Here is a 15,445-nt window from a genome sequence, read left to right as displayed (position 1 = left end):
GTCGAACATAAATGTGCATCAAGATCTGCACTTTTTGCTTTCCTTATGTTACTCTTCTTTCTTACTGTTAGGCAAAATTCACAAACAATCAGACAGTTCTTGGTAACGAACCGTAAGTAAGAAGCGACGCGACTCAATAGTAACCGAAACTCTAAAAAACGGAATTTTGATAACAATAGACAAATTAATATAAAAATCAGCTTATCATGCTGATTCCAAACATCTTAGACTCATTAAGTTTAATATTACCCACTAAAAGCTAAGAGCCTGAGAAAATTTCCCTGATTTTCTAAAAGGGGGAAACACCCTCTAAAAGTCAAAAAGTCTTAAGGAAAATCACAGCATCAGATTCAGGGCATCAGAGAACCACACTGTAGAGGTTTTAACTTCCTGGCGGCAAAAATATGGAATTTATATTTTTTGCCAGAAGAAAGATCACGGATGCGTGTTTATTATTTTTTTTTCCAGGGGTGATCATATTGAACTAATGGCCCTAGAATGTCAGAAGAGGGCTCATTCTAAGGGAAATTTGAAGTTCTAGTGCCCTTTTCAAGTGACCAAAAATATTCGGGGGTAGCTATCCCCCCCACGGCCTTTTTTCCCCAATAAGTCCTCTGATCCAAATATTGAGATAGCTATTTCGTTCAGTATGGTTGAAAGGTACAATAACTATGTCTTTGTAGATGACAGAACCCCCCAGAACCACTGGAGGAGGGGTCACAAGCTATGAAAGTTGCCCACCGTTTACATTTAGTATTTGTAATAGGGAAGGGTACCGACATTTTTCAGAGAAGGGGATATTTTCTGGGGATGGATTTTCTACGGGCAGAATTTCCAGTTGGGATGGAAGTTTCCGGGGTCAACTTTCCAGGGAAAATTTCCAACGGGGGAATTTTCCAGAATTTGTATTTGAAACTCTTTTTATTTGTCGAACTTTCTTGTTGGCTACCCCATTTTACATGTGAAGATGTTTTGGGGGAACTGTCCGGGGAAAATTTTCAGCGGAGTCGGAATTCTCTGGGGGATTTCTATTTCTACCATGGAGAAATTCTCCATGGGGAAGTTTTCTTCGGGAGAAACTTTCCATTGGGGGTGGGGGTTTCCCGGAATCTTTTCCACGAGTGGGGATTCCTCCGTTACCTTAAAAAGGATCAGAAAATAGATAAAAGCAAGCCTTTCTTCAAATAAAAGTATGCTAAGGAGTCATTTTCAGGTGGAATCGTAAGCAAGAAATTTTCTGGAAAAAATTGGCAGTGAGGATGGAATTTTCCGGGGGTAATTTCCAAGCGGAAGAATTTTACGTGGGGGAACTTTTTATAGAAGAATGTTTGTGGGGGAACTTTCCACGGAGGGGGGGCGTATTTCCTGAGATTATTTAAAAAACGATCAGAATTTAAAAAAAATATATTTTTTCTACTGAAAGTAAGGAGCAACATTAAAACTTAAACCAAACCGAAATCATTCCGTATATGAAGCGGGCTGCCCTCTCCTCAATACCCCGTTCTTTACACTAAAGTTCGATTTTTTCTCAATTCTTTAAGACCGATTCCTGAACACAAGGGCCGTGTAATTAGAATCGGAACCTTTTTTGAAAGTTCCTAAAAAACACTTATTTTCAGAGCAATTGACTATTATGCACTTTACAGGCACATAAGTAGCAATTCAGTTTGAGGAGAGGGTGATTTCAGTAAAGCAAGATAGCTGGTGAAATGAGGGGAATTTTGAAATGAGGGGAATATTTCCCAACATTTGTGGGGAAATAGGCACATTTTAATATTCCAGATGGAGAAGGAGCGAGAAGGAGGCTCTGAAGCCTTGTCATGCTTGCCTGTCATATAAAATTTAGTAGGGAATAAAACACCTTTACAAACTAGAACAAGTTAAGCTAAAATAGTTAATAATATTAAAGGTATGTTAGGAGTTTTTTACTACGATGACGCATGCCTTTATTTTTACTACAAAAACAGGTATAGACCTACTGAATTTTTGTTTTGTTGGACGATGTATTGTGCGTATACAATATTTTAGGGGTGGTTCCGGAACATATTCTAGCCCACCCCCTATGCATGTGCTGCCCCAAAAACAAAGGCTGTCGATTTTTTTTTTTTTTTTTTTTTTTTTTTTTTTTTTTTTTGCATACAAAAGCTATTGCTGTTCTTTGGATTGGCAGGAAGCTCTCTTGATGTTTTCAAACATTTCATGGTAGCGAACTGTAAGTAAGGAGCGACCCGGCTCAAAAGTGACAGAAACTCTAAAAAAACGGAATTTTGATACCAATAGATACATCAAAAGAATCGGATTTTTATGCTGATTTTAAATATATAAGTATCAAGTTTAGGTTTACCCATCAAAAGCTACGAGCCTGAGAAAATTTGCCTTATTTTCGTAAATAGGGTAAACACACCCCTAAAAGTCATAGAATCTTAATGAAAATCAGATCATCAGATTCAACGTATTCGAGGACCCTGTTGTAGAAGTTTCAAGCTTCCATCTGGAAAAATGTGGAATTTTGTATTTTTTCCCAGAAGAAAGATCACGGATGCGTGTTTACTTGTTTGTTTTTTGTATGTTTCCACAGAGGTCATCGTATCGACCCAGTGGTCCTAGAATGTCGCGAGAGGGCTCATTCACAAAACACAAACAGGCATAAGAAAAAGGAGAAATAAATCTAGCTTTAATGGTTTGTGACGTCAGATTTTCTTTGTTTTTGTGACAAAAAACAGAGCTTTTTTATAAATCATCTTGACAGGCTTTTATATCATGACTTTAAAAAACAAACAATTCTAACAAGGTTGAACATGTAAATATTCTAACTTGTGTTTTACGTAATGATATCGCCTCATATTTTTAGAATACTGGAAAACTGAGTACGGTAGTTGAGTTGCATGAGGGTTCAGTTTACACGAAGGTTCAGTTGCACGGGAGTTCAGTTGCACGGTGGTTCAGTTACACGGGGGTTCAGTTCCACGGATGTGGATGCACAGAGGTTCAATTGCACGGTGGTTCAGTTACAGGGGTTCATTTGGTTGGGGCTCAGTTACGCTGTGGTTCTGTTACACGCACACCAAAATTGGGTTGAGAGGGCTCATTCAAACGGAAATTAAATTTCTAGTGCCCTTTGTAAGTAACCAAAAAAACTGGAGGACAACAAGGCCCCCTTCCACGCTCATATTTTTCCCAAAGTCACCGGATCACAATTTCGAGATGTCCTCAAAGACCACGTCTTTGAGGACGACTTAATCCCCCAAAGTCCCCGGGGGAAGGGCTGCGATTTATGAACTTTGCCCATTGTTCACATATAATATTGGTTATTGGTAAGTATACAGATGTTTTCAGGGGGGATTTTTTCTGGTGGGGGGGGGGGGGGTCAGGGGGATTGGATTACGTGGGAGGATCTTTCCATGGAGGAATTCTTCATGGGGGAAGAGAATTTCCATGAAGGGGGTGCTGGATTTCCCAGCATTTTTTAAAAAGAATCATAAATTAAATTAAAAAAAGTTTTTTCCAACTGAAAGTAAGGAGTAACATTAAAAGTGTAAACGAATAGAAATTGTTACGTATATGAGGGGGTTCGTCCCCTCGTCAATACCTCGCTCTTTACGCTAAAGTATTTCAGTAATTTCAAAAGGGCTATTTATTCTAGCTAAACGGCCTTTGTGATTCAGGGGTCATTAATACTTTCTAAGACCACACTGGCTATACATGACGTATGAAGCTAAGAGAGGAAAGAAAATAATAAATGATAAATAAAACCAAAAAAGGGTTGAGAAAACGAGGATTTTGTCAGCCAGTGGTAAAATATGAAGACGAAAAACCAGCAAATATTTCGACTAGGACCTCCGTCAAGTCGTCCTCAGTGCTAAAAAAAAGAAAAAAAAATTCTTGTTGGTTTTTTTTTGTTTTTTTTTTCTGAAAGTAAGGAGCTACATTAAAACTTAAAACGAACAGAAATTATTCCGTATATAAAAGGGACTGTCTCCTCCTCAACGCCTCGCTCTTTACGCTAAAGTTTGAATTTTGTTCCAATTTTTTAAGAATGACCCCTGAATCACAAAGCTCTTTTGAAAGTCCTAAAAAAAAAACTTTAGCGTAAAGAGCGAGGTATTGACTAGGGGGCGAACCCGCTTATATACGTAATAATTTATGTTCATTTTAAGGTTTAATGCTACTCCTTACTTTCAGTTGAAAAACTTGTTGGTTTTATTTAATTTCTGATTGTTTTTTAAATAACACTGGGAAATAAGGGTTTAATTTACAGTAATGTCCCTCCCTTCCCCTATGAAAACTTCCTCCCTGGAAAGATCCTCCCACGTAACCCTCGACCCCAACTCCCCACCAGAAAAAATCCCCGCTGAAAACGTCTGTATACTTATCAGTAACCAATACTATATGTAAACAATGGGCAAAGTTCATAACATGCAGCCCTTCCCCCGGGAACTGTGGGAGATTGAGTTATCCTCGTGGGAGGGGGCCTATTTGCCCTCCAATTTTCTTGGTCACTTAAATAGGATGCTAGAACTTTTAATTTCCGTTTGAATAAGCCCTCTTGCGATATTTTATGACCATTGGGTCGATACGATCACCCCTGGGAAGAAAAAAAAAATAACAAATAAACACGTATTTAATATCATTCTTATGGCAAATAAAAATACAAAATTCCACGTTTTTGTAAGAAAAGGAAACGATCAAAAATGGGCTTTTTAAGGCCAAACGAGATAAACAGAATAAACAAACACAGCGAATATATCGAGAGGACAACCGCCTTTCCTCGTTTTTGTAAGAAGAGAGGTGGCTGTCCTCTCAAAATATTCACTTTGTTTGCTTATTCAGTATTCTTGTTTGGCCTTAAAAACCCCATTTTTGTTCGTTTCCTTTTCTTACCTTATAGCAGGCCAATGGGGTTAAGAAATTATCTTCTTCCACGTTATTGCACATAGGAGCTTCAAACCTCTACAGTAAGGTTCTATGATGCCCTGAATCTGTTGGTGTGATTTCCATAAAGATTCTGTGACATTTAGGGGGTGTGTCCCCCTTTTTCGAAAATAAGGCAAATTTTCTCAGGCTCGTAACTTTTGATGAGTAAGCCTAAACTTAATGAAACATATATATTTGAAATCAGCATAAAAACCTATTCTTTTGATATATCTATTGCTATCAAAATTTGTTTTTTAGAGCTTCGGTTACTATTGAGCCGGGTCGCTCCTTACTTTACAGTTCTATTGTTCAGGTCTAATATTCATTATGAGATCCTTCTCTTTCAAGTTATTAATTAAAAAAAACTTTTCCACAAAATAAGTTTTTCAAAGAAAAGTAAAAAACTCGATTAAACAAAAATGAGCAAAAATAAAATCAAATAATCTACCAAGCGTGAAACTACCACAAATCAGCATCGATAAATAAATGAAACCCAAAACGAACAGAAATTACAACAATTAACCGAGTCAAACTCAAAACGAGCAGAAATTAACATAATTTGGGCGCAAAACCCCTAAGCCTTCCCAAGGCCAGAACAAAATATGCACTTTACTGAAAAAATATAAATGTTTTTACTTTTATAACTTTAATAAATCAGATAATATTAACATTTTGATTACTGAATGTCAGTATATGTATATTAAACTGACAATGCACATTCATTATTGTCACACACATTATTAAAAAGGGCAAAAGCCACTCAACTTTCCAATTGAATGAGCGCTTTTCGAAGTGTCTACAACAAATTCTTCGATACGAAGTGCCCTGCTCTAAAGAAAAAAATTAATAAATAATACATTGTGCCAACATCGTTCTTATAAGCCCCCAGGGCATAACTTAAAACCCTTGCCCTGAGGGTTGTGGGGGAGTGTTCTCCTCTTTACTTAGTCCCCGTTTCTTGTTTCGTTCTCGAGTGTCGCCGTTCTTTACTTAGGCAGCACGATCGCGCTGCCTATGATTTATGCAACAACTTTCTATATAAACCTTATATTTCCCCAAGACATAACTTACAACCCTTGCACTGTGGGCTCTGAGGGGGTTATCATCCTAAAAGGCCTAATTTCCAGAACGTTCAACTACATTGAACAAAATTTATTTCTCAAAAATTTTGATTGGATGTGTTTTAGAAAATGGTGGGCGTGAGAGGGGCGTTAGTCGCCATCCAATCGCTTTCAACTATTAAAAAAGGCATTAGCACTTTCAGTTTCCAAATGAATGAGCCCTTTTGAAGTTTCTACGACAACACTTTCAATAAAAACTTTATATGCCCCAGGGCTTAACTTACAACCCTTGCACTGAGGGCTCTGAGGGGGTTATCATCCTAAAATACCCAATTTCCAGAACTTTCTACTATGTTGAACAAAATAAATATCTCAAAATTTGAATTCGATGTGTTTGGGAAAATGGTGGGCGTGAGAGGGGCGTTAGTCGCTATAATTTTCAACTATTGAAAAAAGGCACTTGCCCTTTCAATTTCCAATTGAATGAGCTCTTTTGAAGTTTCTACGACAGCGCTTTCAATAAAACTTTATATGCCTCCATGGCATAACTTACAACCCCGGCCTTGAGGGCTGTGGGGGAGAGGTTGTCATTTTCAAAGACATAATTTCCAAAACTTTCAACTACGTTGAACAAAATTGCTAACCAAAAATGATTATTGTATGTGTTTGGGGAAATGGTCGACGTGAAAGGGGGGTTAGTTGCCCTCAAATCGCGTCTGACTATGAAAAAGGGCACTAGCTCTTTGAAGTCCCAATCAAATCAATTGCTTTTAAAGTTTCTACGACGAAGATTTCAATACAAATCTAGTACGCCTCCCGGGCAGAGCTTAAAATCCGTACCTTGAGGATTATGGGAGTGTGTCCTCATCAAAAACATATTTTCTATCTGGAAATCAACTGCGCGGAACAAAATGGCTCGCTCAAAATTTTTATTGGATGTGTTTGGGGGAATGATGGGTGAGGGGGCGGGCTAGTTGCCCTCGAATCACTTTCGACTATTAAAAAGGGCACTAGCCCTTTGAATTTCCAATCGACTGAGCTTTTTTGAAGTTTCTACGACAACGCCTTTTTTAAAACTTTATATGCCCCCAGAGCACAACTTAAAACCCTTGCCCTGAGGGCGATTGGGGAGTGTCCTCCTTAAAAATATATTTTCTATCTGGAAATCAACTACGCAAAACAAAATGGCTCTCTCAAAATTTTGATTGGATGTGTTTAGGGAAATGATGGGCATGGGGGGGGGGAGGGGGCTATTTGCCCTCCAATCACTTTCGAGTATGAAAAAGGGCACTAGCCCTTTGAATTTCCAATCGAATGAGCCTTTTTTGAAGTTTCTACGATAACGCCTTCTATAAAAACCTTATATGCCCCCAGGGCATAACTTAAAACCTTTGCCCTGACGGTTGTGGGGGGTGTCCTCCTCAAAAACATATTTTCTATCTGGAAATCAACTACGCTGAACAAAATTATTATCTCAAAATTTTGATTGGATGTGTTTGGGGGAATGATGGGTGTGGGGGGGGGGCTAGTTGCCCTCCAGTAACTTTCGACTATTAAAAAGGGCACTAAAACTCTCAATTTCCAATCGAACGAACCCCTTTTGAAGTTTCTACGACGACCCCTTCCACATGAAGTGCCCTGCTCTAAAGGAAAAAATAATAAATAGTACATAGTGCCAACATCGTTCTTAAATGCCCTCAGTGCATAACTTAAAACCCTTGCCCCGAAAGTTGTGGGGGAGTGTCCTCCTGAAAAACATATTTTATATGTGGGAATCAACTACGCTGAACAAAATGGCTATCTCAAAATTTTGATTGGATATGTTTGGGAAAATGATGGGGTTGGGGGGGGGCTAGTTGCCCTCCAACTCCTTCGATACGAAGTGCCCGGGTATGGAGAAAAAAAAACACATTGTGCCCACATCGTTCTTTACTTTGGTAGCGCTAGCGCGCTGCCTATGATTTGTATTCTCTCTAAATTACACACCTTAATCAAACGCAGTGACGGTAATAGTGATTATAAATCTAGTATACACCGGAGCGTATGTATGATGGTGGCCTTTGGCTTGTCCCTTTCCCCCGAAGTTAAGAGCTGTTAGGATATTTTCTATTGTTTTTCATCCTTCATGAATTAAATGCATGTTTCTTTTACTTCAAATCACTGCCCTCTCCGCCTGAGATGTCGGCCTCCATGGAAATAATTCATATATACCTGTTCAATTAGTGTTTTATCGCACCAAGACTAAATTTTATTGCACTGTTTTATAATAAATTCAAAAAGTTTTGCAAAATACTAAAATAAAAACGTAACATTTTAAAAACTAAAATTAAAACAAATTGTTTAAATAAAATGTAAATAAAACAAATGGTTTAAAATAAACCATAAAATTATCAAGCAAAATTAAACTAAATTAAAATTAACTAAACTAAATTAAGTAAACTAATTAACTAAATAACCGAGACTAAATTAAAATTACCTAAACAAAATTAACTAAATTAAATTGCTGAATAAAATTAGACTATTTATTGGAGTTTTTATCCAAACCCTGTGTTTTTAGTGAATAAATCTTGGCATATGTTAAATTCACAACGGGAGTCGTGACGTATTAACTGTTTTCTGTTCTTCTAACTGTTTTCTGTTGTCAAATGTGAAACATGCTGATTAGGGCACCTTGGTTTTTAGGGATGAAGAGTCTCTCATTTTGGTGCAGAAAGTTCAAGGGAGTTCAAAGAAAAATGTTCTGGTCGATAAAACCCCAATTGTAATGTATTTTCCGAAAAAAAATAATTGTTTCAAAATCTTATTTTTCTCAAAATAATTGCGGTATGATTAAAGATAGGTAAAAACTTTGTTAGGTTATTTGGTAGTCTTTTTTTTATTTTGAGACTGAGATTTTTTATACATGGTTTATAAATTTTAATAAATATATAAATTTTAAATGTTTATAAGCGTCTAGATGATTATAGGAATATTGGGATGTCGTCCCCAGACGATGTATCGAAACCTTTGTATTAAACAAGAGAACCGATTTCTAATTATGTTCTACTCTCAAAGCACATGCAAAGTCGATTAACGTTAAAACAATAACAATACACGCATTATAGATTGTATGATAATAAAATGAAAACTTTACAAGAAGTCTACTGGTTAATTACGATGAATTTTCCTGTCTGAAATTTTTAATATCATTATATTTCTTAATATTACCTTTTAATATTACTGTTTAATTAATGAATAATAGCATAGCTGTCTTTGTTTTCTTGAACCGTTATCTGTGAATGTTTCTAAGATTAAAATAATTTATTTTCCAGAGAACTCATCAGACCAATTACGCTCTTCTTAGCGAATATCTGCAAAAAGTACGAGCAGTTCCTGAAAGTCGAACAAAATGCTGTATACCAAAAGAGCTGACTTCTGTTACTTTGCTGTATTTTGATGAGCACCGCAATGTCGTCTTGAAAAACTACCCTCAAATGTCAGCCGTCAGTTGCACCTGTTATTAGCACGTGTGTTAATATTTGAAATCAGCCCTCCAAATAAAAAAGACTGGATTCATTTTTTGCCGAGCCACATCATAGTCACACCTATTGATAAAAAATGACAATAATTTTAAGTGTTTTCTTTTATTTTACTGTCACGCCTGTACTACAGAAGCAGACATTTAACTGGCAAGAACCTGGCTTGAAAGTCTGTATCGGCACCAATTTGTTCTCAAGTATCGGTTACTATTACTATATTTTGTATTTTTTTTTTTTACAAATCCTTACAGACAGAGAAATTGCTGTTTCAAGCTACTAACTTCTTTAGTCTGTCAAATTATGCCTTAGGTCTTAACTCTGAGGGGCTAATCTCCAAGACTATATTTGAAGCTCAGCTCTCCAAATTACGCCCGGGATAGCCTACATTACACAAGCCAGCCGTGGTTTTGGTGCCAAGGTTTTTGGAAGTGATTTCATATAAATTGCATGTCTTGAATTCAAATATGTCATTAGTTTCTGCATAGCAGACAGAATTCTTAGTAAATCTTAATGCTTAAGGTGCACCTAAATGCTCATGTTACACCAAGGTGATCTGAAACTGCTAAACATCTCTTTACTAGAAAGTGTGGCTAGTGTGGCTTTTACTACCCAATAGTGTGGCTATAATGTGGCTCTGGCATTGCTCAGGATATCTTGCATGCATCATACCTCGTATATAGTTTTCTGTGCTGCTACACATATTGATGATGACATATTGTCGCTGTTACGCATAAACTTCCTATCTGAAATTAGCGAACTTCTGAAATAGCCAAAAACTGCTTACTAAGCTGTTCTCAAGGGGTAGATCAGTAGAGCAATGTATTCTCAATCAAGTTTTGATCCTCCTGATGTGCTTTCTCTTGTTTATATTCCCTTTGAGAACAGCTTAGTAAACGGCTTTTGAAAAAATGTTAGAATTGTAAAAATGTAAAATAAGGCTTTGAAGCATAGCAGCCACGATATATCAATTAGTTTTGAGGTACTACAATATGTCATATTTACTTTTTTATCAATTTAATATTATTTTTTTCATTTTCCGTATAACCCCTACTGGCCTTCAGGATTCATCACTAGGCTTAAACTTGTTGAGCACTTATTGTGTTTTATTTTAGAAGGCCAGGGTGTCACCTCAGGATAATAAGCCAATTTACCGAGATCTTGTATTTGTTTCAACTGCTAGTCATGTTTCTACGTTTTAAGACTCAGTAAAAGTCACACAAGAAATTTTATAGCTTTTGTTCTATACTTTAATATAAAATTAAATTGTGTTGTATATACAAGTGTTTAAGCTTTGTTTCATGTTATGAATAACTGTAATTAGAATAAAAAAAATTGTTCTGTCAATAATGTAATTAATAGACTTTAGGCTTAATAGTCTATAGTATTGTTGCCACTTCTTGGGATTTTTACCAAGCTCTCAGTCTTGTTTTCAGTCCTAAACCTGGGAGCATCTCGAGAAAAACAAGTATATTAAAACACTACTCCCAAAAGTATGTTAAATATGTATATTATTATTGCTCAGAATCTTTGGTTTTTTTTTTCTTCAAACCTTGGGTTTTGGAAGTAAATCTGGGAATATGGTCAAGTTTGCATTCCTAATCTGTAAGGAAAAATCCGAGTTTGCGTGAGAAGGTGTCTGTGGAGTATGCGCTGAAAACTATCTTAAAACGCGTAAAATTAAAAAATTAGCCCAAAGACCACGCGATGTAGATGCAGAGAAATATACGCTCCGCTTTCATCCTCTGCCTCTCCACAAAAGCCACATTGAGAAAAAAAAAGAATTCTAAGATTGCCGTGAAAGATTTACCTGACTGGTGGAACCTCCTATTAGAACAACAAACATGTTACAACCAATTGCAGATACCTTTAAACACAAAAAATCATCAAATGTATCTAAGGCTATTAGGTCTTTTACTTTACCAAAAATAATGAAACCCAAAAATAGAGGTGTGGAGACCTTCAGCCCTAACGATTTTATTTTCCTAATTGGAGACTTCTCTCAATTGGAAAACATTGACATTTCGATGGGATATGACCTATTAATTCTTCAATATTGATACAACTATGAAATTAGCATTTACCCTTCTTTAAAAGACGATATAACGCCTGTCGTGGTCTAGTCATTGCATACCTAGTCCTCACCCAGAAAATAACATCAGCAAATTATTTATTAGGATGGATCATCCGCAGGGGGACACAACACTCAGCAAATGTAAAAAAAAAATAGCAGCAATGCAGTCCTTATTAATCTAGATTTTTTCATTAAAAATCATTAAATTTACTGTTTCATTTACTGCAAGATCAACCTTCCGAAAAATTGGGTGGTGGATACCCTGTTTTTCTATATTGTCAGTAATTTCATTTTCTTTGTCCATTTTTTAGGATGGAAAGGACACTTCTAGAGTCAGAGAGGATAACAAATACTCCTGAGTCTGCATCCAGCATCAGGTCTGAAGCTCTTGGGAGAGCTAGGCATTCTGAAGGAAAAATAAAAATATTATCTGAGACTGTAATAAGATAAGATAAGATTTATTCTTCATTAAATACAAATACAATATTACATGTTACTATTCTCCCTTATGGTCATTGGCCTTTAAAGAAGGGGGGAAGACAAATGAGTTACTTACTCAGAGATGAAAAACAAAGGAAAATTTAAAATGATCACTTACAGACAGAACAGCAAAAGGAGAAGAAAGGAAAATATAAATAAAATAAAAATTATAGAAAAAAAATAAATAGAATGAATAGACTAAATTAACTAAGTAGATTAAATAGACCCCAAAAAATAATGCAAAAAGAAAGAAATAAATAAAAAACATAGATAAAATAACTTCTAAGAAGCCAAAGAATTTTTAACGATTTTTATAAACGAACCGAACGAGTGGCACCCTCGAGCTGATTCAATCAACTTATTCCAAACAATATGACACGCCATTAGAGGATTAAAATCTGATCTTATACAAGGAGTAAATGGAACTTGAACATGATTTGTCATATTGCGAAGATTATAACTATTTTGATCAGAGGTAAAAGATAGTGGGGCACTTAGGGGCCGAGGGAGTTCACCATGAAGGTGAGAAAAAGCAAAGCATACTCATGAAAGAATATATAATAACTAAACATAAAGCAAAATGGTAACTTTTGAATGATGATACTTTAATAAAAGATGTATAGATTTACTGTAGACCTGAGACAGTAGTTTTAATGGAAAAGGAAAGATTGGGATTTCTACAATTAGAAGATAAAACACTTAAGATTGAGCTAAGCGATAAAAAACTGTTTCAATAATTTATCCAGGAGAATTACGTATAAGTTACCTTAAAAAACCAAAAATCCTGCACATCTTCATTTTAATAAAATCAATCTGACGTTTGAAAGATATGTTTTCCTCAACTAGAATGCCCAAAAAACGAACATATGAATTATCCTTTATATCTATGAATTATCCCGCTTGGCTGGTGAATTTCTGATAACTGGGGATAAACCAGGGAAACACGCGAAAAAACAAAAAAACTGGACAGAAAAATTTAGGGTAAGATAATTAGCATCAAGCCACAAAATTACCCTTTCAAACAAATTTTCCAAATTTAATCGAAGCTCTTATTCACAATTTCCCGAAGTGCCAAGCGTGCTGTCATCAGGAAAACAAACAAGGACATCAGAAGAAGGTGAACTATAGTTGCCACTATGGGCAAGGGAAGGCTTAGAATGACAAAGTCTACAGCAATTAATAAGTTTCTACTTTTTTACAACATAATAAAGATCATTTACATAAATCAAAAATAGCACAGGCCCTAAAACTGATCCCTGGGGGACGCCAAAATTCACTTGTGAGGGTGACCAGAAAAGTGTATCAACAGAAATTAACTTATCCTTCAAAAAAGACTGATACCAAGAAAATACATTTCCCCTAATGCCAAAATAATACATCTTCGATAGAAGGATTTTATGGGTTAAGGTATCGAAAGCCTTACGCATATCCAGGAATATGGCAGCCGAAATCACTCCCAAATCGAACGCAGCATGAATGAAATTCAAAAGGGTCATACATGCATGTTCAGTGGAGTGCTTGATTCGGAAACCAAATTGAAAATCATGAAGAAAATTTTTAGATCTTAGGAAAATAAGGAGACGAGAAAGCATAGCCTTTTCAAAGATTTTACTAAATACTGATAACATTGAAATTGGTCGATAATTTGCCGGATCAATTCTTGGTCCACCCTTATACAAAACAATAATCCGAGCACGCTTGAGAGCATCCGAAAAAAACTCCACATTCAAATGAAAGATTAACAAGTTTTTTTAGAGGCAAAACTGTTGAAGGAAGAATAGATTTAACTACCTTAGTAGGGATCGATGCTGGCCATGGGCGCCCATAGGCTGAATTTTAAGGGGGGCTTACCTGGTCTAATCGGCACTTCCAGTGCTGTATAATTGAAATCTCAAGACAAAATTTCATAGGCAGCGCGACAGCGCTGCCTAAGTAAAGAGCAATGTGGGCACAATATATTGTTTTGTTTTTTAGACCAGGGCCCTTCTTATAGAAAGAAATGTCATGGGAACTTCAAAAAGAGCTCATGGAGGGAAACCAGCTCCCCCTCCCCACGTCAATCACTTCCCCAAACACACCCAATCAAAATTTTGGGATAGCCATTTTTTTCAGCGTAGTTTAAAGGTCCAAAAATTATAACTTTGAGAATGATAACCCCCCCACCCTCCCCCACAACCCTAAGAGCAAAGATTGTAAGGTATGTCCTGGGGGGATATAAGGTGTTTATAGAAAGGATGGTCGTATAAACCTCAGAGGGGGCTCATTTGATTGGTAATCAGAAGTTCTACTGGTCTTTTTAACAGTCTAAAGTGATTGGAGGTCAACCAGCCCCCGCCCCGTGCAGCAATCATTTCTCCAAACACATTTAATCATAATTTTTGTGATAGCCATTTTGTTCAGTGTAGTTGAAAGGTCCAGAGATTATGTCTTTGAGGATAACCACTTGCCCTTGCCCCCCCCCCCTTATAGGCACCCATGTTTAGGGATATTGGACATGTCAAACCCCCACAATTAAGAGCTCCATTAAGCCAAAAATGGGCAGAAATGAAGTCAGGTAATCACCCAAGCGTAAAACTACCACAAATCACTATCAATAAATAAATGAAACTCAAAATGAACAGAAATTAGAAAAAATACCCGAGTCAAACTCAAAGCGATCTATAATTAACATTAGTAGTGCTGATAACCCCCTTGCCTTCTCAAGACTAGAACATAATTTGCGCTTTACTGAAAACAAAATATGTTTAAATGTTTTCACTTGCTTTACTTAAATAAGTAAAAAACTTTTTTTACCCTTTTTTAATTTTAATGAATAAATATCAGTATATGTATAATAAACTGACAGTCCACGGTCATTTTTTTTTCAGTAAAGCCTAAGGTATATTCTGGTCTTGAGAAGGCATGGGGGTTGTCAGTTCTAGTAATGTTAATTTTTGCTCGTTTTGAGCTTGACTCGACTATTTATTATAATTTATGTTTGTTTTGAGTTTCATTTAATTGTTGGTAGTGATTTGGGGCATTTTTACGCTTGGAAGATTATTTGACTTTATTTCTGCCCATTTTTGGCTTAATAGAGCTCTTTACTTTTCTTTGAAAAGTTATTTTGTGGAAAAATATTTTTAAATTAATACAAACATATGACATCGTCATTCAGCCAGGAAAGGGGGGGCTAGCACCCCCCTTGCCTCCCCTTATGGGCGCCCATGAATCTGGCCTAGATGAGGACGAAATTTTTCAAGCCATTAACAATTTTAGTAATTTTACTTACTGTTACTGACTCTAGAAACATAGACCTAACACAAGACGGCTCGAGGTAAGATCTAAAGTCCGGCTTAGGCCGAGACAAAGTAACTGTAGAAGCAATATTCCTACCAATATTAGCGAAGAATGAAGTCAATGCC

General features: G+C 36.4%; 1 protein-coding gene across 1 annotated transcript in view; it reads left to right on the top strand.

Annotated features, from left to right (window-relative positions):
- LOC148951921 (bone morphogenetic protein 3-like) overlaps nt 1-10,831 on the top strand; it is a 77,136-nt gene extending 66,305 nt beyond the window's left edge. Inside the window, exon 4 of the mRNA XM_089088759.1 lies at nt 9,287-10,831. Coding sequence (XP_088944885.1) covers nt 9,287-9,478 — 192 coding nt within the window. The 3' untranslated portion in view covers nt 9,479-10,831. The remainder of the gene's footprint in view (nt 1-9,286) is intronic.
- The last annotated feature ends 4,614 nt before the right edge of the window (nt 10,832-15,445 follow it).

This window comes from Artemia sp. Qi Xiang Cuo, chromosome 5 (assembly GCF_049724085.1).
Source record: "Artemia sp. Qi Xiang Cuo chromosome 5, ASM4972408v1, whole genome shotgun sequence".
Taxonomy (NCBI): domain Eukaryota; kingdom Metazoa; phylum Arthropoda; class Branchiopoda; order Anostraca; family Artemiidae; genus Artemia; species Artemia sp. Qi Xiang Cuo.
Note: the sequence above shows the minus strand (reverse complement) of the source record. Positions and strands in the feature narration are given on the sequence as shown.